This window comes from Streptopelia decaocto (assembly GCF_964273445.1).
Source record: "Streptopelia decaocto genome assembly, chromosome: 8".
NCBI classification, from domain to species: Eukaryota; Metazoa; Chordata; class Aves; order Columbiformes; family Columbidae; genus Streptopelia; species Streptopelia decaocto.
Genome location: NC_138662.1, coordinates 7,851,158 through 7,874,319, shown reverse-complemented (window position 1 = coordinate 7,874,319; position 23,162 = coordinate 7,851,158). Strand labels below are relative to the sequence as shown.

Genomic DNA, 23,162 nt, shown 5'->3' with positions numbered 1-23,162 from the left:
GTGTGAAACACAGATATAGAACAGGAAATACAAATCAGGAAATACAATCAGCATACTCATGACACCGTGGTCCACATATCTGAGCTATCTCCTCTTGGGCCTCATATTGTGTTATTTTTAATGTGAAATCCTTAGCATTTAAATGAGATAGGTGACACAAAAATACAAATAAATTCATTTGAAATGCACAATGGACTGGACAGTGCAGAGCGAGATGACGGGAGTGGGTAAGCATTCACCCAGAACTCCACACTTCACATCTCAACACCAGACCTCAAGCGATGTATAATTTATTTCTGCAGGCAAATACAAGCTAGCTTTAAATCAAGTAGCTCAGGCTCCACAGCGGAGCTCATGACTAAATGCAAGCTGAATAAATAGTTCTGAAAAGCCAGAAAGTAGTTATACACCTACTCCATGCTGAGCTCTGGGCAGCCATGCCTACGTTGCTCTCAGTATCAGAACTAAGCTTGTTTAAAGCAAGAACAGGGTTGCCCACACAGCCTACAGCCACCCAGTTTGCTACTTAAGACCAAGGAAGGGCACAGTTCATAGTCAATTACAGATGCAAATATCCTGATTACTTCAAAAGGGCAACGGAAAATGAGAAATACCAGCATTAGACGGTGAGATCAGTAAACTTCAAATGGTGTGACTGGCTTTTTTCAAATTCCACGTATAATGAGTGACCACACTTGACTGACTTACACAGATTTAAGCCCAAAATAAATATTGATTTCTTTGTACTGAAAACAAAATCTAGTTTAGTTCTTCACTATTAACTTTTGCACTGCCATAAATGGAGTATGAGAACTGAACAAAAAGACTGCAGTAACTGTTACAGTCTGATTCTCACCTTTTTTAAAATGTAATAATTATAGCTAACAGTTTCTTCTACAAATCTACTTTTGAAAATGTGTCTGCATTGTTCATTTTGACAGTGTCCCTTTAAGGCAAAAAATCAGCTGCTCACTATGGGGCCCTCTACCAAATAGTGTGTATGTGTAAATGAAAACATAAACATTTAAAAAGGCTATTCAATATGCAAATTATTTATGTGTATGTTTGTAGCACTTGGTTATATTTTATAAAGTAAAAACTTTTGCATTTTAGAATAGGAAATATAATATAACATCCAGGTCTTTATTGGAGATTAATTTAGGGTAAAATTATGAATGTCATACCATGAACAGGAGAAGCAGTAATGTTTGTAACAGGAAATTTCTTATCTGTTTTACAAAGGGACATTTTCATCACCTCAAAATATTCCAGATCTCATCAACCACCTTGTAATATTTTTTCTGATACCTGTATTTCAATTCCTGGAGTTACATATACACATATTAACAGATTCACATTTCTATTATGATTTCACTGATAAATGTGGGAAACATAGGTTCTTTCTGTTGTTTGAATACTTAGCTAGCATGAAACTTACGTTGTACTTAATTCCTGTGGTGATGACCTAATTAAATCATAACTAAAACTTACCTTGGGTTTGAATGCAATTAGTTTCAAAACCATCTCAACAGTGAACACTCCTGTGAAAACCATATTCATAATGTCCATTGCATCATTAAAGAGCTTAGACTGTCCATAGTGCTGCGAATGAAAAATACAATACTTTTAGAAGTAAAGGCTTTAAAATATTAAGTGAAAGTAAGGCAACCTAAGACAGAGTTGGCAAAAATGCTGCACAGGGAAGTATTTTCCAATAGTATTTATGATGCACACCTATAAACATACAAGACTAGATGAATATGTCTGGTCAAGAATGGATTTCTTTAAATCTATTCTGTTTAGACACTAAGTGGAACTGTCAATCTGCTACATCCTAAGGGAATCTCCAGAGAGAAGGTTTTGAGAAGAAAACTGTCCCTCAATAAAAGAGTATTAGACAATAGCATTTTCTGAAGATTCATATGCTAGGTTTTGAAATCACATAACCTCGTGTCACACCTGCTTAGAAAGCCTGCAGTATGTTAGTCACAAAATAAGATACATTGTGTGGGAGTGATATTTTTAGGAGGGCATGCAAGTTTACTTAAAAAAGAATGGTTTTGTAAATTTAAACCATTATCTTTCTTATCAAAATCTGAAGTACTAGGGAAAAGAAAGAGACAACTCGGGAAAGTAGGCAAGAGAAGTAGCTGGCGAAGAACTGCATAGATAACATACAAAAATTAGAATAATATATATATACACACACAAAAACCCCCACAAAAGCAAAAAGAAAAACATACAGGCATATATAGATACACAGCTCACATATGAAAACACATTTGTGTGAGTTTTGCACGATCATGCAAAACTAGAGTTGCTCCATGTATTAAGTTTTTAAACTTCTGAAGAAGATAAAGGCACAGAGGATAGAAATATCACAGAATGGTTTGGGCTGGAAAGGACCTGAACAGATCATCCAGTCCAATCCAATCAAATATGGAGTGGTATGTATACAAAATGAACACTGAACAAGTACAGAAGCTACACAGAGGTGAAGTAATGCTTAAAGGCACTGCATAAAATAACATGCTAGATAAAAGAATCTCAGGGTTGAAAGAAACGTTTGCTAACAAAATTAGACTTTCATGTTCTCTTCAGATTTTCTTGCACATGTATTATCTTGGGAACGCACAAATATAATATAAATTAAACTATCCTGCAGGTACAAAATAAAGCTCAAAGAGCTTAATTAGGTTAGGAAGTTCTTTATCAACATCAAGCTGTTTTAAAGAATTTACTTCATAAAACTGATGAACAGATTAGAACATGTCACAGAGGTGGTTGTTGTTTGTTTTTTTTTAATTTCACTTCATAAATAAATACAGATTGCCATAAAAGAAATTTATGCCAACAGGTTCAAGAGAGTTTCTGGTTTTCCTACCTGCATAGCCAAGCAAAGTGTGTTCAGCATGATAAGGACAAACATGATGTATTCAAATCCAGTAGAATTCACCACATACCAAAACTTGTACTGGTAAGGATTTTTTGGAATATATCTACGAAGAGGACGTGCCTTTAAGGCATATTCTACACACTGACGCTGCAAAAGCAAATACATCAAAATTGTCAGACTATACCTAACAGTAAATCAACTGATAATATAATTAATAAGTACAAATTGTTAAATATAAGTCTTAAAAACAGGCAGTCTATCTACTTGATATAGAGGTTTGTATTATTAAGTGTTAATAAAGTAATCAAGTAGCTTACCAATCCTCACTTGGTTATTTACAACTGTACCTAATCATATACACCATTCAGCCACATGCAGAGAATTAAATAATATTCATGGAAATTCTGAAATGTTTTGCCTTTATACAGTGTAGTAGTATACAGTAGTATACCATAGACCATATGTATGTGTATGTACAGTATATGGCATGACTATTAACAGCACGACTATTAATTTTTCTAGAAGTCATGCTTTGTCTTTACTACATTTTCAACCACCAATGTAACCGCATAGCATAAAACCCCAGAATCAGCAAAACCAATACTGATGAAGTGCTATTCCTAACAGATCAGTTAAATTGCCCAGCAAAGTCATATCATGTATGTAGGAACATCACAGATTCGACCCTGACTCTCTTACTGACTGAAATCTTCATGTAGGCTTGGTCTTGCACTTGTCTGTTGAAGAACACTTATAAAGCTGACTGATGGGGCACAAAATGCAGAATGAACGTTGGCTACAGTTTATGTGTGTTAACAGTCAGACAAGAGTACCTGAAAAATCAGGACTGGTAACTGGCAAGTTTCTCAATCAAAGGATTAAACAATAAAAGTGGATACTTTTTCATTATTATTTCAATCTGAATATCCCCTGTGAATTTCTAAATAAAGAGAGGGGGTGATTGGGACAGTACAACATTTTGAACACTTTCAGACTATTTAGAACACAACATTTATTTTCCTCTTCTTATTGTAAAACCTACCTCTGCCTACAGATAAGCTGGCAAGTGCTGTATTCTTAACATGACACCAACAAAGTGAGACACTAAGAAGCTAACAAGCCTATTGTAACAGCTTTCACAATAAAAAAACTGATATATTTGGCTTATAGAAAGAGGAATATACAATGACCTGAATACCTACTGATAGTATGCACCAATTCCACTTTTTTACTAAGATATGTGTTTGGTGCCCTCTTCTGACCCAAAGCAGAAAGGAAGCTCTTAATGCATAAATAAAAATGAATAGTTCCAAAAGTTAAGAGTTCATTATTTATCTTAACCTGATTTTTATCCAGCTCGCAGTTCTTATACTCTTGTTCTCCCTGTTCTTGAAATGTAACAATCACAAAACCAACAAATATGTTCATCATAAAGAAAGCAATAATGATGATATAGATGATGAAAAAAATGGAGATCTCCACTCTGTAGTTGTATACAGGTCCTACATTCTCGCCATTTGAATCAATGGCTTTGTATAGCAGTCTGAAAAACAAACAAAATTTTATCTTTATTAGCATTAAAATAACAAAAGAGAGTAAAATATGCAGACCTAGAGGACAGATTTCAGAAATGGTCTGCTATTCACTGCTATCTTTTTCTAGTTACTGACAGTAACTGGTAAACAAGCATATTGAAACCAGAAGAATCAGACCACACAATGGTATATTTTTTTTCAAAAAAAAATAAAGGTAATGACCAGATGGTTGTATTTGATATTATGCGCGCGCGCGCACACACACACACACACACACACACACACGGGCAGTTATCCTCTAAGACTTTTCTCATTTAGAGAAATAATGAGTGGTAGTTTGCCCTTTCTGAGCCTCTCAATGCAGTGTACTATTGTCAGATTTTGTAGTAAAAGTTTTATTCAAAGGTCCAAAATTTTCATATTAGTATTAAAAGGCATTGATGGATAAACATCTAAAAGATTATTGCCATTAGAGCTCATTATATCAAAAGTAGCTGAAATATTAGGGATCAAACAATATTTTAAAAGTTTGCCCTTTCTAGACAGAGGTGAATGAAGAGACACAGGAAAAAACGCACAGATTCAGAAGGATAGTAGGCTTTTTGCCTTTCTCCATTATGTAAGTTTTTATACGATCACTTAAGACTGCTTTGTTGCTCAGAAATACCCGGTAAGTGATGAAGAACTGTTCTGGAAAATGTAACTGTCTTAACAATGCTGTGAAAACATGGAGAATTCACTCACGCTGGCCAGCCTTCAAAAGTGGATACTGTAAAAAGAGCCATCATAGCAGACAGAACATTATCGAAGTTGAAATCACTATTTTGCCAGACCCTCTCTTTGACCATTGGATTATCAACATCTCCATCTTTATAAACAATGTATATCCCTCTGTGGGAAAGAAACAAACTGTTATTAATGAAATATTAAATTAGCTTCAGAATTATTCAACGCTCTACTCAAAACAGGTTACTTTGCTCTCTCCCTAAGCTTGTTTTATTTCCATGCTAACCTTTGTTTTCTGGTGGATTTAAAATTATAATTTCATTTTACAGAAAAGTACATGGCCTGACACATGCCTGCCCATATCTGCTACAGTTTAAATTATTCAAAATGTAATGTGTCATTCTTAGACCAAAGATGTTCTCACCGGCATTCCTCGGGATTCTGCTTTGCCTCATCCGTGCACCTGTAGAATTTTCCCTACACGTAAAACAAAAAGCAGTGACAAAATGCAGAATATGCAAAATAAACACATTTATACTGATTGGTTCAGAATGGGATGACCCCAGCTCCAGCAGCAAGCTATCAAGAATTCAACTCAACTTTGCTTTTCCTGATGCAATTTTGGACTCATCTGCTTACCTTGAACAGCTGCACTCCGATACAAGCGAACATGAACTGCAGCAGAGTTGTAACAATCATGATATTACCAATAGTTCTAATGGCCACAAACACACATTGAACAACATGCTGGAAAGGAAAAAGAAAAAAAAAAAGTCTCAATACATACTGTAAAAGTCTATTTTATCACATTCAAATTATTTTTTTAAACTACCGGTTTTGTGTTGTCAGTAATTTACCTACTATCATAATTAAACTTGTTTTTTAAATTTGTCTGTAAGTCTGTTGGCATAGACCCATCAACATCAACTGACTAAAAATTATAGAAGCATTATGGAAAAACAATTAACATATTGCTCTGGCATGTTGGTTCACAGTCAAAATCTGCTCTCCATGGCACTGGCATTCCTGCACACACAAACTGCTGTACCTGTGGGCAGAACCTGCCCGAATGTGTTTAAGAATCAGGAACTGATTTATGTCCTTGCCCTGTGAACTCCTCTCAGCAATTTTTCTTATGCACAAATTTTTAACCTGAGGCGGGACTGAAGAATCAGTCCAACAGAAATACAACTTTAAAAAAAAAATAAATAAATAAACACCTTAAGTCCTTTTGCTCTGTTTATTGCTCTCAGAGGCCTCAAGACTCTTAAAACTCTGAGGATCTTCACAACCGATATAGCACTTGATCTAGGGAGGAAAAAAAGTTATTCTGTTACTTCTAAGGAAACTGATTTTATTACTAAGAATAACAATGTTCTTGCAGCTTCCTTATACATGAAGTTTCAAAAAAGTCTCAAGATATATATGCAAGATTTTTTAAAGTATTTCTTCATCCTTTTTTAATATTAGAAAATAGTACCAATCTCATAAGTACCATTGGAGTTACTTTGATTTCTGGAGCAGCTTGGGAATTAACAGTCTCAGAAGCTTATCTGACACTGTAATGCAGTTAAGTTTGGTGCGGAGCAAAGTAGTTCCCGAATTATATGTCAGTGTTGACAAGCTCTTTCAAGGCTCTGGAAGTCCTGTAAATCAATGAATACCAAAATTTCCAGCCTCCTCGAGATGAAAAGATCTCAAATGAACCACATTCTCTTTGTTTAAATAGCTAAGACTGCAGTTTGAGGAAATAATAGCAGACAGTCTTTTAAAGAACATATTGTGAAACTGAAAGCTTGTGTAATAGGTATGCTAGTACAAGCAGAATACAAAGCGGGAAGCAGTTGAGAGACAGCCAGCCCTTGCTCTTCTTTAAGTCACTAAGGGCTTCACAGATGATTTTAAATGAGGCAGTACTGCTCAGTGAATCAGTAAGCACCTTGAGACTCTTTTATTATCTTTAGTCTCATCCAAACAAAGCAAACCAAATCTCTTCACTACTACTTACAGTCCTGATTATGGTACAACTTCTCTCTCCTTCAAATACCATCCACTTACACACCCAGTAGGTCAATGCTGAAAGAGCAAGCTCATAGAACTTGACTGTAGATGTGGCAATAGCACAAAAGAGGGTAGATAAACCTCCTGAGGCTCCAGAAATTACTTGATATACAATACAGTTTCATGGTGCTCTTCCTTGTTCTCTTGGTAATAGTGGGAAGTAGTAATTTGTTTCCAATCCATATTAGTAATGAGTTACAACACTCTCCATATAAAGCACTAGTTCTTGCCAGTACCAACCCTGAATACTGATACTGCACACCCACACACGATGGGGGAACAAAAGGAGCTGAAATGCTGATTTCAGTATAAAACCCCAAACCAGAAATAAATCATTCATCTTATAAGTATAGTACTTACTGAATACCAAATGATACCAGAGAAACACCCACAACCAGCAAATCCAGCAAATTAAAATAATTCCTGCAGAAGGACCCTTTATGAAGGAATGCTCCAAAAGCTGTCATCTAAAAATAAAATTGTTACACATTTAGTCTATATTTCAATTTCTTCAAATTCACATTTAGGCTGTTTACAAGACACTTGCCTAGAGTGTGAATGCATACAATGTTATCTCACTTTCTAAAAGCAATTGAGATCTAAAACAATCCCACTATGTACATTAAATCTTTCATATAAATGATAAAAATTCTGTTCAAAAAATACCAGATAATGTGTTAATTCTTTCTGATGTCAATTCTTTCTGATGATGCATTTGATTAGGCTGAGCTGATTACACTGAATCGCTTGGGCCTTTGTTAGAAAAATGACTCCAAGAACCTTAAAATTTCCATGCTTAGTAAACTGTAAGGTCCAGATTCTTACTCCTAATCATTCATTCTCTCTTGAGAATTTAAGGAGCTGATAATGTGTTGCAAAAACCTCTGGTAGAGAACGGGCACAAGGCTGTCATAAGGCAGCATTACACTGCTCTTTGCCTTTGGCTCACAGGAGACATGTTAACATCATGAGTGGGTATCTTGGAATAACCTGGAACAGGCCATAGATTTTGTATTGTGTGTGGACAAAGGTCTCCAAATTTTGCTGGTCTCTGGGGAATATCAAACACTGGACTTTCTCTTATATTTTGCTTTCTGTGCCTAGATTAAGAAAGAAGCACACAAAGGCTATCTTGTGAAGGAGCCTGCATGCATCATTTGCAGGTTACATTAGGAGCCAGTGATAGAGACTCGATTAATTATGGCTGCAGACAGACTCTGGGCAGATGTTCTTAGGTATTGCAAAATTAAATCCTAAATCTATGAATGAGACCCTAATGATGACTGAGAATAAGTATCAGTTTAAAAATGCACAAGGGATCCAGTTAAGCCATTACGAGCACAGACTCTGCACATGAGTAGAATTTTGCATGGGTTTTTCCATAGTTATGGATTAAGACTGAAACACTGAAAATAAACTTGAAATTAAATCAGGATACCTTTGAAAAAATACCTAGTAGTCACTTCAGGCACATAGATTCTAAATTCTTCAGCCTTAAGGTCCTCTTCAATACTCTCAGCTACTCACTGTTTTCCCACAGGTAAGAAAGTTCAATGCCAGCCGGAGAACATCTGGTATTGACTGCGCATTTTAAACCCATTACTTTCTGTTCTGCTCTGTTCCTCAAGATGGAGCATAAAGAGTTTATTTCTGCTCCTCTTGTAACAGACTATTACATCTTTGAAGACTGTTCCACAATGTAGAACAGAGCTACCCACTGTTAATGGGCATTCCACAGTCTACTGTGTCACTGCTCACGTGCACAAACTTGCAGGCCTTTTGCATGAAAAACCATCCGTGTCGGTGAAAGCTATGTACCTGTAAAGGAATGCAGACTACTAAAGAGGCATTCCTCTTGGAAGCCCTTCTCTCCTTATTCTCATGTTGAACTTTCATCTTGATCAAAATCCTAAATGTTCCTCAAAACTAGAAGAACAAAAATTCTAATGCTTTAACCTATGCCATGACATGAGAGGTAATATATTGATAATATAATAGATATAATATATTATAAAATTTCCAATAAATTCCTAGCTCTTTTCACTTACAGCTGTGCAGAGTATGGCTAAACTCATTAAAATCAGTGGGAGTTGCACCCTAAACTAACCTTGAATAACAAACCTATATCTATCTACAAATACTCGTTTATACTATAGTATTATCAGTTAGTAGCACACAAAGTTTCATGTAGAGATAAAGGATATATTGACCTAAAAATACAGGTGAAGTACATATCACCCCATCTTTATATGGAGACTTAGATTTCAATCACTACAAATCAGAGCGGAAGCATTTGACTAAAACTACCTATAGCAAAGGATTCTCTTTTGCACAGATCAAGACCAAAGCAAGGCCTAGATCGGATTTGAGGTGGTAAGTGCGGTCACGCAGCCTTCGGCAGAGCAGATGCTGCAGGACACTCACCAGTGCTGTTCTTTTCCTTCTGCCTGCAATTCTGTACCAGTGGGGACTGGTTTAAATGGTGTGGGATTAGCACAGCTGGGGTAAGGTTAAAAACACAGGCCCTAACCTGACCTTTGCTCTGATGATTTCACATTTCCCAAGTACTGCAAACACGATGGTAAGCTGGATTTGAATGTCATGCAGGGGTTACATAAGAGAATTCTTAAATGCTTTAAACTGATGTAGCAGCTTTTCTGTTATTCATATCCACATTCATATGCTCAACACCATTTAATATGGAAATCCTCATGTCTGCAAAGAAGTCAATAAAATAGAGCACAGGGAGACTCTCCACATGCTGAGTTATTCTGTTTTAATGCTTGGGGTTTTTTTTTGACATTTATAAATTTCTTTGCAGCTGATAACATTGCCTCTGGTTATGTTAATTTCAGTTTCATATACTTTTTCCCTGCAAATTAAGGAATTCTGTTGTTACTGCAGGTCCAGCCTTGAAGTTACTCCTTGCAGAACACACACAGCTTCTGAACAAGAGATACTGTGGAAAGCACAGCACAAAACCCAGCACGGAAGACATGAAGGACTCCAGCCATAAGCAAGCAAAGCCAGTGTCTGAGACATGTTAGTAAAGCAGGCACTGTATACGTATGTTGTGTCATGTTCTGGTTGTCCATTACATTTTTTAGGGTACAATTTATTTTCCTTTATAAATACATGTGAGTGCACTGCAGGGCAGAGCTTCCTGCAGAAAGTGGATGCAGAGCATTAACATTTTTTGGCTATGATGGACATTCTTGTTTCCTTGTAATATTTTACAATGCCAGATTTTAGCAGCCCAAGCTCTAGTGCTTCCTTCTTCCCTCGAATAACTTGAGTCCCTCAGCATCAGAATCTTTTGCAGTTAGCAGGAGTGTTGCTTTTCTTAACACATCCCGTTATGCCACTTTATACCATGTTTTATAATTCTCTTGTCTTCTAGAGAAACACAATTGGAACTGCAGGAGCTACGCAACCTGCTGCTCAGAGCATGTGAAAGTTTACCAAGCCTCTTCTGCCACAGACATGGTGGTAACATTTTGTCTGGCTTCTCAAATTCACAGTTAGGAACTAGTTTGATTTAATGCTACAGTTCTTTTCAGTGCTTCACTCTTTCCTTTAGTTTTGCCTTTCTCCAGCAGCAAAAAAGAAAAACCTGGATATTTAGTTTAGAATGCTACAAATGTTATGAGATTAATCAATTCTATAGCAAGCTCCTCAATGCTGAAAATGAGAAATAAGGGGATAAACATAAGTCTGGGAGAATATTCACAAGCATAAAAATAGTCTACTACTTACAGTACAGTTTATCTTGTAAACAGCCCAAATATTGCATCAATTAGTATTAATCAAATTGCATAGTGAAGAGTATGCACAGCAATATGAGCAAAAGCTGGGAGAAGAGATTTTGTTAAGCTTAATCCTCAACTGGAAATGCAAAGTTTATGTACAGATTCTTAGTGTATGAGAAATTTTTAGGTGTATAGATCAGGGTTACTCAACCAAAAACTCATGGCGAGGGTGCACAGCACAAAACTTTAAGGAATAACATGTAAATCTCTGAAAAAATATTTTGCAAATTCCCACTAAAAATTTTGATTTCTTCATTTAGCATTTTCTTACATGTGAACCTAATCCTCAGTTATGTGGCTTCTTGCCAGAGCAAGCCTCATGCATTTAAAATCTGAGTAACCCCAATGGATATTCTTAATAATCAGTACACAAACTATACATTAAAATGCCATTTTTTTGACTCATGCATGGGTAATACATTTAAGCAAGCATATTTATGCCTTTCTGTGTATTTAAATGTATGCCCAAGATAAATGCAAAGTATCATAGTATATAGATAAATGCGAGATATCTTGCAAGTCCTATTGCAAGAAAATAGTTATCTACTATTTTAGCTCTGTGAATGTAGTTCAGCAAAAGAAATGAGAAATCACATGCTCCCTCCTTAAAAGACTGATTATCTCTTTTGGAAATGCCAGAGCAAGGAGAAGGAAAAGCTCATGCGCAGTGAATTATTTTTCCCTTTTCTAACAACTGTAAGTTTAAAAAGGGTAAAAAATTAGTTGATGTAATGATAAAAAAATCAGCTTCTTCATGCACCCAATGGTAAAAAATAACCAATCAAAACTATGAGGAATTGTCAAATAAAAAAATCCTCTTGTTTAAAAAAAGTTTAGCTTTGATCGTTTAGAGAAAAGGCGAGAGAGAGAACACTTCAAGTGCCTTTTCTTGGCAGGTGACACACAAGGAAAATCCTTTTAAACAAACTTCCTTTAAAAACCTGTTACCTTCAAAATGATCTCAAATGTAAACATACTAGTGAAGACATAATCTGCATACCCTAGGATCTGGAAGGTAAACAAAAAGTTACAAACATTATTGCTAAAGCTGCTTTTGAGCTAACGAGGATCAATTAACAATGCATTACCTTTAACAGGATTTCAACAGTAAAGATGGCTGTGAAAGCATAGTCAAAGTAACCAAGTATCTGCAAGGTATAATATGTGCCACAGTAAGAAATCCATCTGTTAATAAATTTTTACAATTTAGACCACATGCACAACAACACCTGAATTAATTAAAGGTAGGAAATTTAGACAAAGTAGTTTAAAACTCCAGCTATTGTGCAAGCATTTTTATTTACTTAAAAATGTACCAAACGCCACTGTGCTCAGATATTAGTTTCACCCCTAACACGTTAACAGGACCCAATAAGCAACACTTTCTTTCAGTTCAGACTTTCCTCTATCAGCTTTCACAGGTACTTTCTTCAGCCTTCAGCAGAGATACAGAATCTTACACAAAGAATAGTTACTTATAAGTTTGTTGGGTTTTTTTTTACTGAAGTATTGCATAAAAAAAATAAACTAGATGCTTCTAGATTGCACATCATTCTATATCCTGCTACGTCATATTGTCCCTGTAGACTGGGCCAGAGTGTCACAAAGGAAATTAACAAATAACTAAATTACTTAAAATCAGCACTACAACTGTTTTTTCTTGAACTTGGAAGATACAGCTGTGATTTACTTGTAGGAAATTTAAAAGAACCCACAACAGCTGCATATGCAAACTTTTAAAAAGACTCCAAATGTGATATTGACCTCACTGTTGTCAACAGGAACACTGCCCTGTATTTCACAGCGTAAGCAAGATTCCACCGCTTCAAGGTGGCCATATTGCTAGCACCTAATTTAGATCAACAAGCATTGCAGTAGAGTACTAGTTTAGTTTTGAGGATCCTGCAATCCAACTAGCAAACAGTTGTCACAGAAACATATTGCCTGCAGCTTGGCAACTAATAAAAGGGGAAGGAGAAATAAAATCAACAACACACAAAGTATTCCTATTAGATCATATAAAAGGAAATAATTTTTTCCCCGTGTTCAGCTGAAGACCACATCCTTCTGATCCTTTCTGCAGCTGAAAAAATAGGCACATATTAAAGCCATTCAACAAAGATTAATCAGTAAGGAATTCATTCTAGAGTTAAAAGAAAATATTTAAAGGTATTCCAGTTTGTAAACTTTCATTCCCTCTCTGAGCTGTCTGGCTGAAGGAACATGATCATTCAAGGCAATAACAAGAAAAATATGCAGGTCTGCTGCATTTACAACAAGAGAGCAATGCCTTCTTGAAATCACGCATTTTATCTGTGTTCCTGTTTCCAAATAGGAATAATCCTTTCAGTTACCACCACTTTCCAGTTACATTGGACTTGATGCTCCTTGTGGGTCCCTTCCAACTCAGAAAATTCTATTATTCTAGTTATCAGCCCTTCAATCCATTTCTGCAATAACAATTGCAGTATTCCCCAACAGCTCTCTCTCTTATCCATTAGTGTGATTTATTCATAAGATTGCACTTGTTCAGTTTTATAGATATGGGAAGCACATCACTCTGCTGAATAGTACATGAAGAGTGTGCTTTGACTTTTTACCTTTGAAAAAAGTGTTTGCTTTTTGGTTTTTACTAATGTTACTGAAAAAATGTTCAGAGACTCTCAAAAGCCAAAAAACGACTTTCAGAGGATGCATCTACACTGGCAAGAACTAGAGGGACACAACCTCTACTGACCTCATAGGCCCACCTTTCCTGTAAGAAGTGGAAGAGTTTCTCTATGGATTAATTTATATCTAAGACAGGAGAGGCCTGGAAGTTCTGCCAAAGTATCCCAAAAGTCCCCACAGACTATAACCTATTTGCATCATCTCAGCTATTTCACACCTATTCTAAAGCATGCACAACTCACAATAACGAGAGGCTTGCTGCACCACTAAGAAAAGTGGAACAAGTGTAAGACAAATGTCAGTGGTTACAACAGTGGATTTATTTTTGTTGCTCTAACAATTGTGCATTTGTATATCAGGCAAGTCTTCTACTATATTAAGATCTTACAATGGGGGGTGCAGGAATTTGTTTTAGAATGCAGATGTTCACTTATCATAGAAACTACACTTTTATTTAATAATAGAGACATTTCTGAAATTAATATTTTTACAAATATTATGTTTCTACAAGTATATCTAAAAAGAATGCAGAAACACTTCCAAATGTTCAGGTTTATATATAGGCTGAAATGGCATTTGACTCTGATTCAAGGCAAGAGCTGGGCATGCTCTGATCCTTGTCTTACATGTGAGTTTAGAAAAAAGTGAAACTTGTTTAGTTTCTGATGTGGCCAATCAGGAACCCAAGGCTCCTTGGGTCTGATGTGGTGGCCCGTGAGCTCATTAGCATGGTGACACTAGCTTCTTTGAAAGAAAAGGTTATGTCCTTACAAAGCCATACACTCACTAACTCTGAGTTCCCCAAAATCACGCAATAGAGTCAATGAAGGAAAAATAGAGAACAGGTCAGAGTCTACTCCAAACATGTTATAAAACAGTGACATTTTTAACTGGCACTTTTAAATGAGTGTTAAACAGTGAAAGGTGCTAAGAGTGACTCAGGAAATGTAGATCAGGTATACCAGCTAAATATTATTAAGAAAAAAAATAAATTTATTAAGATTATGCTCAGCTTGAGCATATTTTATTCTGATATACTTAGAGCCAACAAAAGAAAAACATTATGTACATAATAAATGTTTCTAATACCTCTGATATTCCATCAACAAAGTCACTCTTCTTTAAAGATATATGGTTGTTTAAGAAAAAATAATAGTTATCCTATGAGAATATATTTATTTTCAGACAAAAATGAAGGGCTTACATTATTTCGAAAAGAATGGCTGCGAATTGGATCTTCTGCTGCTAGGGAAACACTGCTCAGCATGATGAAGACAAGGATGAGATTGGTAAAGATGTGGTGATTGATGAGTCTGTGGCATCCCACTCGAATTCTGAAGAGATACAAAAACATATCACATGTGCAAACAGAATTCGGCAGATGGCTAATATACAACATGTTTTCTATAACTCTGCTAGCAGTGACAGAACAGAGCAACAATCAGCAGCTAAAAGCAGTGCAAATGTTCAACCTGTTGCTCTGATTTCTAAAAAGGTAAATAAACTTGCAAGGTCAATCCACCTGCACTGAAGATGAAGTTATCAAAGGAATCAGATAGAGGACTTCGGAGTTCCTATTGGTTTTCAATGGGTTATGAACACCACTACAAGTTCCAGTGTTCACACCACTGTGCACATATAGAGGCCAACGTCAAAAGGACCAACACTAGATAATAAGTCGTTTCAGATCCATGGTTTGATTCTATTGTTATTAAAGTTGTCAAAAACGCTCATCTGGTGAGATGTGGCTTAGGCTGCAGATCTCATTCTGCTACTTAGAGACAAACCAAATTTCTTATAGAATTACAGGACAAGTGGGTGTTGAAGACTATAAAGCTGCTAAGTTTCAGCCACATAACATCTAGTGGAACTGTACATATGCTTAGAGTCACTGAGCCTAAGGTTATTCTAAATGCTACTGAGCACCTTGGTAGAGTAGGTGTGGGATTAAATTGGCAAAAAGGCAGGATCGGGTTTGTAACTGAATTAACACTGAAGCTGTCTAAATTCTGCTGAAGACTCAGAAGGTTCTTGGGGAAAATTTGTTCTCCTGTTACTAAGTAGGTAATTTGAGTGTATTGTATCTTAGTTAAGTAAGATGGCCATTTTGGTGTGAGAATACATAGCATTAGTTGAGGCCAAAAGCCACCTGATGCATTCAACAAAGCTAATGTTTTTGGATTCAGCATATGTATTCTTAAAATTACTATTTTAAATAGCTGTCTTTCCAGTTTGTTTGAAAATTCTGAAGCACTTCAGACAACCCATGCAATAAGTAAGATACGAGTCCAAAACGTATCTTGATCATCACACCATCTTCTAAACTTAATTGTGATGACCTCTGACACTGAGAAGACAACATTCTCCTGTGTCAAATTAACTCTTAATCTCCCTTCTAAGACTGATCATGAAATTGCTACACATAAATGTAACAGCTACGTTTAGTCTGTAGGAACTGAATTTAGTTCCCTTGTTCACTTTCATCCAACAACCAGTAACAACTTTTGCTGAAGCTTGCTTTCTTCATCAGTGTAGAACTTCAAATGTTCTGGAGTTAGACTGTGAACAGTGCAAGATTCCAATTCCCTCCAAAATCCAACTATTATTCTTCTTGATTTTTGAAATAATTTTGTCTTTAGTGTTTGTTTGAATCTGGGAAAATGCTGTCATCCCAAGAAGAATTTATACATCCTTTCTCCTTCTCTATTTCTTATTGTCTCTTCTCCTTCCTCACCTGTATTGCTCCGCAAATGTTCCTAGAGTTACTAGGAATCCTTTCTCATGTAGAAGATGTTCAGATTTTATATCACAGTTTTTATATCCAGTGAATAACACACTAAATAGCTAACATATATTAAAGGGTACTTTTCAGATGTGCAACTTGACAGGCTATGTGTACAAAATGCTATTACCTTCAGCAGTGTGGAAGAAAATTAGTATCTTTATCTAATTATTTTAATTTACCAAGTCACTCAGAAAATTATAGGAGAGAAACCAATCTCTCTCCTGTTGAAGATGCTGGAGTTCTATTCCTAATGTCACCGGAAGGAGGCCTGTTCCTTCACTGCTAAACCTTGATGGACTAAAACAGTATTTTTCAAAATTATATTTACGGATTGGTGCTGCTGAAAATGAAGAAGGCACTCCCTTCAGGGATTGGAGTTATCTTCTCCTTCATATTTAGTTCCGATATTCTACGGGGACGTGGGCCTGCTGGTACCTCTGGTTCATCCTCTTCCTCTTCTTCATCTTCACCTACTTTAAATTAAACACTTTTTTACTATAAAATAAAAAAACATTGAGTTTTCTTCATAGCAATATAAAAGCATTCCTTGTATTATAATATATGTCTTATAGGAAATATATATTTATAGCATGGCTTTAAAAATCCATTAATCAATATATTTACATCAATATAGTTGTCACAACCTTATATAAATGTTTATGTGCATATATGGGTGTGTGCATAAATGCCCTGAGAGGACTAATAGGCTTTACAGGCCCTGACCAGCCTCATCGGGAGGTTTCACTAACACCCCCACGCACACGGGCTCTGGAGCTGCACTTAATGTGAGCCCCTGACCGTCAGTCCGTGCAGAGCTGGGATGTGGGGTGCTGAGCTCTGGGCACTGGTTGAGCACTAAGTGCTCAAAAGCTAAGGCAGATTTCTGTCATGGGCTTCCAGACAATCAGACAACTGAGTTTTATATAAGTCATGTTCACTGGACTGGAAGAAGCCGAGACAAAAGTGATTGAACATCAGCCCTGGAATGTCCTTCTATGCCAAACATTGTAGAAAAGTTTAGAATTCACTTTCACATCCAGACAGTGTTACCACAGCAGTCTTCAGGCTCACAGTATTAACTCTTATGTGCTGTTTGTACTGCCCAGGAAGCTGCAGGAAAAGATAACACTTAGCAGCTTACAGGCCCATTTATCTGCTGATAACAGAGCACAACTTCACCAACTTCAAAGGAACTGTTTCAGTGTTCAGCAAGAACAAGTTTAGGATATTTTAGCAAACGAACTTAAATGTGTGTCTTCTGGCTGTTATTCACATACCTGGTACATCACAGGGTGGATAGGGATCTTTATCCTCATCCTCTCCTTCTCCATATTCAGCAATTGTTACCTACAGCAATGAAAGGGATGCACAAGAAAATGACATTTAAATATAGCCTGGAATATTAAGTTCAACAAAAAGCAAACCAAATAAGCCTCTGAAGTGGGGGAAGTGATCCTTATGCTTAGTCTGAGTTTTCTGAAACAGGGTAACCCTGAGAACAGAAGAGCTGATAGTTTATTACATATTTTTAAAAGATGATTCTTCTATAGTGTCCATATCCTCCTGGCTGTGTAGATCACAATAAGAACATAATCAACAGGCTTTGTTAGAAATGACCACGAATATTTGAACATTCTACTAAGAGTTTATCGTTCAGTAATCTCTTCCATTTGGTTTATCAGGCAAAATACCTACAGAGATACTAAAATGACATCCATTTTTCCCAACATTAACATTTTAATGCTCCAAGAGCTTCCCTCTTCTGAATGCCCTGAAACCAAAACGACTTTCTGGATTAAGAGATTCTGTGAGGATGCAAAGCATCAGAAAGCATGCATCCTTTGCTGGAAAAAAATTCAGGTATGACGGGTTCATAAAAGAAATTGTACAATGCACAGTAGTCTTGAAAAGTACTGTCTAGCAAAATTAGTAAAATTCCTTCATAGAAAATACACAGGTTTTAGAATAAACACCTTACTATCCTTGGGCTTCTTTTGGTCACCTTCTGACTTCTCACTTTTTTTATTTTCCAGGCTCTCTTTTCTACAAAACAATACAACAACAATTACAAAGCATGTCATGTAAAAACAGAAGATTTTAAGTGAACTATACCCATTCTATGAAAGTTAAGAAAGCATACCTAAAACCATATAGTCAAACATCTAGAACAACTTGCAGAGCTGCACGAGTGAGAGTGATAAAATCTATTGCATTGGAATGCAATGACACATTTACAAGATTATCATTTTAATCATAATTCCAGAAGCTAAAGCCTTAAAAAATTCCATGTGTGATCATTACTTCTTTCTAGAAGGATAAACTGTGCCCTTGGACTCATACAAACAACTTGCATTGACTTCAATATGCCTGCATGGATTTCAAAGGAAGGTTTTCTTCTTGTCTATATAAGGCTTAAGAGAATGGATTCCACAGAGAGCTGTGCACTGGCAACAACAGATACATTCTTGTTCTAATAGCGCAATAAATCCTACTACTGCAATGTTTAAATATCAGTTGGCTTATCATTACGTCCTTAATTCACCCGTTTTTTCCCAATTACTACCCAACTTTTCCCTAAAATCATACTAATTGGGTCTTGGTAAACGGTCTAGATAAACTCTTCCCTTTCTTCCTGAGTGAAATAAATTCTGAAGATGATAAAGATGTTTATATAAAGTAAAGAAAATCCTTATGAAATAATTCAGTGCATCCCTCCTTCCCTCTCCTGCTTATTCAACATGCCCACACTATTTTACCTCGCATTCTTCTTCCTTTCTTTTTCTTCAGCTTCTTCTTTCTGAGCTGTATTTAGACTTTCAGCATCTGCCAAGTTATCCACAGCAATGGCCAAGAAGACATTTAGCAAGATATCTATTTCAAATCATTTTAAGGACATTATGTCTTGCTATACTTGTTTGGTTTATTATCAGCATAAACACTGACAACGTGAGAGAGATAAAAAGCGTGTTCCCAACCTACAGCGTAGAGCTTTGTGATGCTGGAGTGTAGTGCAAATAACACACATTTAGTGGACTAGATTAATACTGGGTGAAAAATCAGCAGAGATCCATTAGGATCACTGATGTTAAAACAGCAGAATACTCGACATATTTTTTAAATAAATGAAACTCAACTTTATGCTAGTCTGAGAATGTTTCAAATATGAAACATTGTCTATTAAAAGTGAAAACTGTTCAGGAATTTTCAAAAATTCACTTTTATAGTGCATTATCTTCTGTGTCTAAAACAATTTATATCAAATCCTGTACTTCAGTCCATATCAGTTAAGTACAAATACTGATACAAGTACCATACGGGACAGAAAACAGAATGTTTTTGCCCTTTTATCATATCCTGACCTTTTAAGAACTCCTGAGAATGACACTAGTTTCTGTTGCTACATGGGGCCAAGGAAGTATTTCCAGCACACTGCAGGCAGGGAAGGGCAATGCTTCAGCAGACTTAATCCTAACTGACCCAACAGTTCTCTGTGCAGATTTCTCTCATCTGGTCCCTGTGCTATATGGTGGATCCCCGGCTCCGCTGTCAGTGCGTGTCAGAATTAACAGGGCTGTAACAAGCATCAAAAGGCTGAACGGGAAATTACTGCCATAGAGATCAGACTACAACCATGCATTTTTCAGAGAGATGTCAAACAGAGTCTAGCAGGCAGAATGAGGCTGTTTTCCCATTAAAGGAAGAAAAAAAATTCTCTGGTTTCTGCCGTTGTGGTGGCTGGAGATGGACTCGGAGATCACTGGCATCTCATTCATTAGGGAATGGGCGTGTAAAGAAAAGTCTATTTAAAGGACTCAGTACACGCAAAAAGCCTTTGTACGTCCACTGCACTTTAATCCCTCCTAGAAAAATGTTGTGTATGTCCCCTGGCACAGCCCCATTTGGAGATGTTTCCAGTGAGTGCAAAGGATACAGTTGCCACAGATGAAGAGGATAATGAAATATATACAGACTATCATGCCTGATGATGATGGGCCACCATATGCCATTATGCCATCATACATAACAGCATTCCAGTCTTCACCTGTTAGAATCTAAGAAGTAGATACATTATTGGTAAGTCAACATCAAAAAGAAAAAATCAAGAAACACTTCTCCTCTGACCACAACACACAATAAGGCTAACATTCTGTATACATAAAGCAATACCATAAAATTTCATGCATTGTTTTAAAAATTCCATTTAAATAAGCATCTCTGAAAGCTTGTGTTTAACTCTACTAGCTTTTATTTTATGCTACACGTGTACATCATTGAACACCAAAGGCAAAAATAATAAAAATAGAAGCCTATAATTTATTAATTTTGGCATGCAAAGTGAGAGCCCTGATTTTCAGTTATAATACATATGTGGCAATGCCTGCAAATGTTCATCACTCTTGAAAATCAAGTTTGTGTACGTTTTAAGGTTCTTTTTGTACAGTGGACACAAATCTTTTCTAGTGTTTGCCATTTGATAGTCCTGCGAATTGGTCTACGCAGTTTCTGTTTTAATAGAGACTGGCTGCTTTTACAGCTACTGCTATAGCTTTTGAAATGGCAGCTATTTTTAACTGTATGCAGCTCAACGTTGTGGAAAAATTGCATTATTATCTTCTTGGCTATTGTTTCATATAATTTCACCATAATCCAAAAGAATTTTACAGAAATCTGTTGATGAGTTAAAAGGATAGTTTGCAATGAGGCCACTCCACTTTTTCCATACTACAACAAAAATCCTGAGTATTACAATGCAGGCTATAGGGGCACTTCATGTATTTCTCAGTAACTTCTTAAAAATTATCAGTTCTATCCTGAGAATATATGTAATACTGATGCTCTTTCCAAGTAGTGAATTGGTTGTTCAAGAAAACCGTATGCATGTCAATTTCAGACATTCATTTCTGGAGAGCTAAACTGATCAAGCTGGTTTTCATAGTTGCTGAGCACTCAGTGGGTTGGTTGCTCTTGAGAGTATTCTGAAACTGAGGGAAGCCCCATTCCTGTGGAAATGAGGCAGACTAAAATCTGAATAAAAACGAGCTCAACTGAGTTTGAAAGTACAGCCCTAATTTTTTAAAGGGGCAACGTCAGATCAAACGTGGACACTTTTCCTCTTAAGGAAATTTCTCATTAAGATTTCCTTATGTTAAAATTACATGGAAAGATTTTTTTTTGCTTGCCCTGGACAGCCACCAGATGGAACTTCTACCAGAGATAGGCAGTTGACACAAAGTTGAGCCTTGCAAGGTCAGCTTTAAAGACAAACCTAAAAAGTCTAAAACCGAATGTTGCAGTAATGTGCAAAGCTGAACGTGAAAATGGCTAGAAAAGTGAAACTATTTAGCCTAATTCCTGTATCCAAATTGGGAAAAAATAAAAAAAAGGACCATAGAACAGTGAAACATAAACTGTAAGTCTGGCCCTATCTTTTCACTACAGACAGACAAGTTGCTTTAAAGTTTCAATAAACCTGACAGTGTCTCTTTAAAGAAATTAATACTTATTTTTACATTAGAGTAGGTGATACGACCCCTATGCTAATATGTACTCTTACAATGCTTCTCATTTTTTCCTGCTTGGGAATAGCTGAACTTTTATATAGCTAATGAAATTAAAGAAAACATTTTGATTAAAATAAAAATAACATTCCACATCTTTTTCTAGTCATGTTTTTGATGGACAAAGAAGATTTAATTTTGTGAAGTAATATGACAACTATGTTACATAGATAGATCAAATAAGACATGAAACAAATGGTACAAATGATGCAGAGTCACTAGAGTACTGAATTTAATGAGCAGAATGCTACTTAAAGTAAACCGAATAAATAGTATTCATGATTTTATTTTCAGGCAACATGATCACTTAAACAGCTTTGTTGATCAAAGGTAAAATGTTTCATACGGCATGAAAGAAAGTTACCTGGAATACAGTTAAAAGAGCTTGTGGAAAATTATCGAAGGTGCTCCGTTTTGTTTGAGTTTCATCAAAATTAAATTTGCCTCCAAACAGCTGCATTCCAAGCAACGAGAAGATTATGATGAAGAGGAAAAGCAGAAGCAACAGTGAAGCAATGGACTTCATTGAGTTTAACAAGGATGCTACCAAGTTGCTCAGGGATGCCCAGTGCCTATAAATTAAAATGCGTGTGTTAACACACACCAAAAAACCCCAAACAAAACAGTAAAAGTGCAGTGCATGATGAAGTATTAGAAAAGAATTGCTGATCACTCTTCAGCTATCCCTAAAGTTAGCAGTATTAGTTAATCTTACCTTGTTACTTTAAAAATACGCAGGAGACGGACACAGCGAAACACTGAAATTCCAAGGGGTGACATAATTTCCAACTCCACCAAAATGGTTTCAACAATGCCACCACAAACAACGAAGCAATCAAAGCGGTTAAAAAGAGAAACAAAATAAGCCTGTAGGCCCAAGCTGTACATCTTTACTAACATTTCGCAGGTGAACAAAGCCAGAAGAACTTTATTTGCGATATCTGGAACAAAATATTTAAAAAAAAAAATAAAATAAATCCTGAATTGTCTCATAGATTCCATTTTTATTTAAACATATTAACACTATACTTTCTACACTAGTTCGCAGCCTTTGGCTTAAGAAGCAAGTACTGTTTTTTTACATTGGACTGTATTTAATGCTCGAATATCAAAATTACACAA

At 36.2% G+C, this 23,162-nt stretch overlaps 1 protein-coding gene across 12 annotated transcripts in view; it reads right to left on the bottom strand.

Annotated features, from left to right (window-relative positions):
- The window catches only part of CACNA1D (calcium voltage-gated channel subunit alpha1 D), a 176,501-nt gene that overhangs the window by 53,101 nt on the left and 100,238 nt on the right, over positions 1–23,162 (bottom strand). For 6 of the 12 annotated variants that reach the window (XM_082059732.1, XM_082059737.1, XM_082059738.1 and 3 more), the window contains exons 13-30: positions 22,756–22,981; positions 22,405–22,612; positions 20,414–20,534; positions 19,239–19,353; positions 18,456–18,525; positions 17,760–17,829; positions 16,811–16,955; positions 14,902–15,031; positions 12,116–12,175; positions 11,976–12,035; positions 7,579–7,685; positions 6,378–6,465; positions 5,797–5,904; positions 5,582–5,634; positions 5,176–5,322; positions 4,238–4,439; positions 2,885–3,043; positions 1,492–1,602 (exon numbers count right to left, since the gene is read on the bottom strand). In XM_082059732.1, the coding sequence (XP_081915858.1) occupies positions 1,492–1,602; positions 2,885–3,043; positions 4,238–4,439; positions 5,176–5,322; positions 5,582–5,634; positions 5,797–5,904; positions 6,378–6,465; positions 7,579–7,685; positions 11,976–12,035; positions 12,116–12,175; positions 14,902–15,031; positions 16,811–16,955; positions 17,760–17,829; positions 18,456–18,525; positions 19,239–19,353; positions 20,414–20,534; positions 22,405–22,612; positions 22,756–22,981 (2,180 nt within the window). The remainder of the gene's footprint in view (positions 1–1,491; positions 1,603–2,884; positions 3,044–4,237; positions 4,440–5,175; positions 5,323–5,581; positions 5,635–5,796; positions 5,905–6,377; positions 6,466–7,578; positions 7,686–11,975; positions 12,036–12,115; positions 12,176–14,901; positions 15,032–16,810; positions 16,956–17,759; positions 17,830–18,455; positions 18,526–19,238; positions 19,354–20,413; positions 20,535–22,404; positions 22,613–22,755; positions 22,982–23,162) is intronic. The other 6 variants (XM_082059739.1, XM_082059741.1, XM_082059733.1 and 3 more) reach the window with 3 other exon arrangements.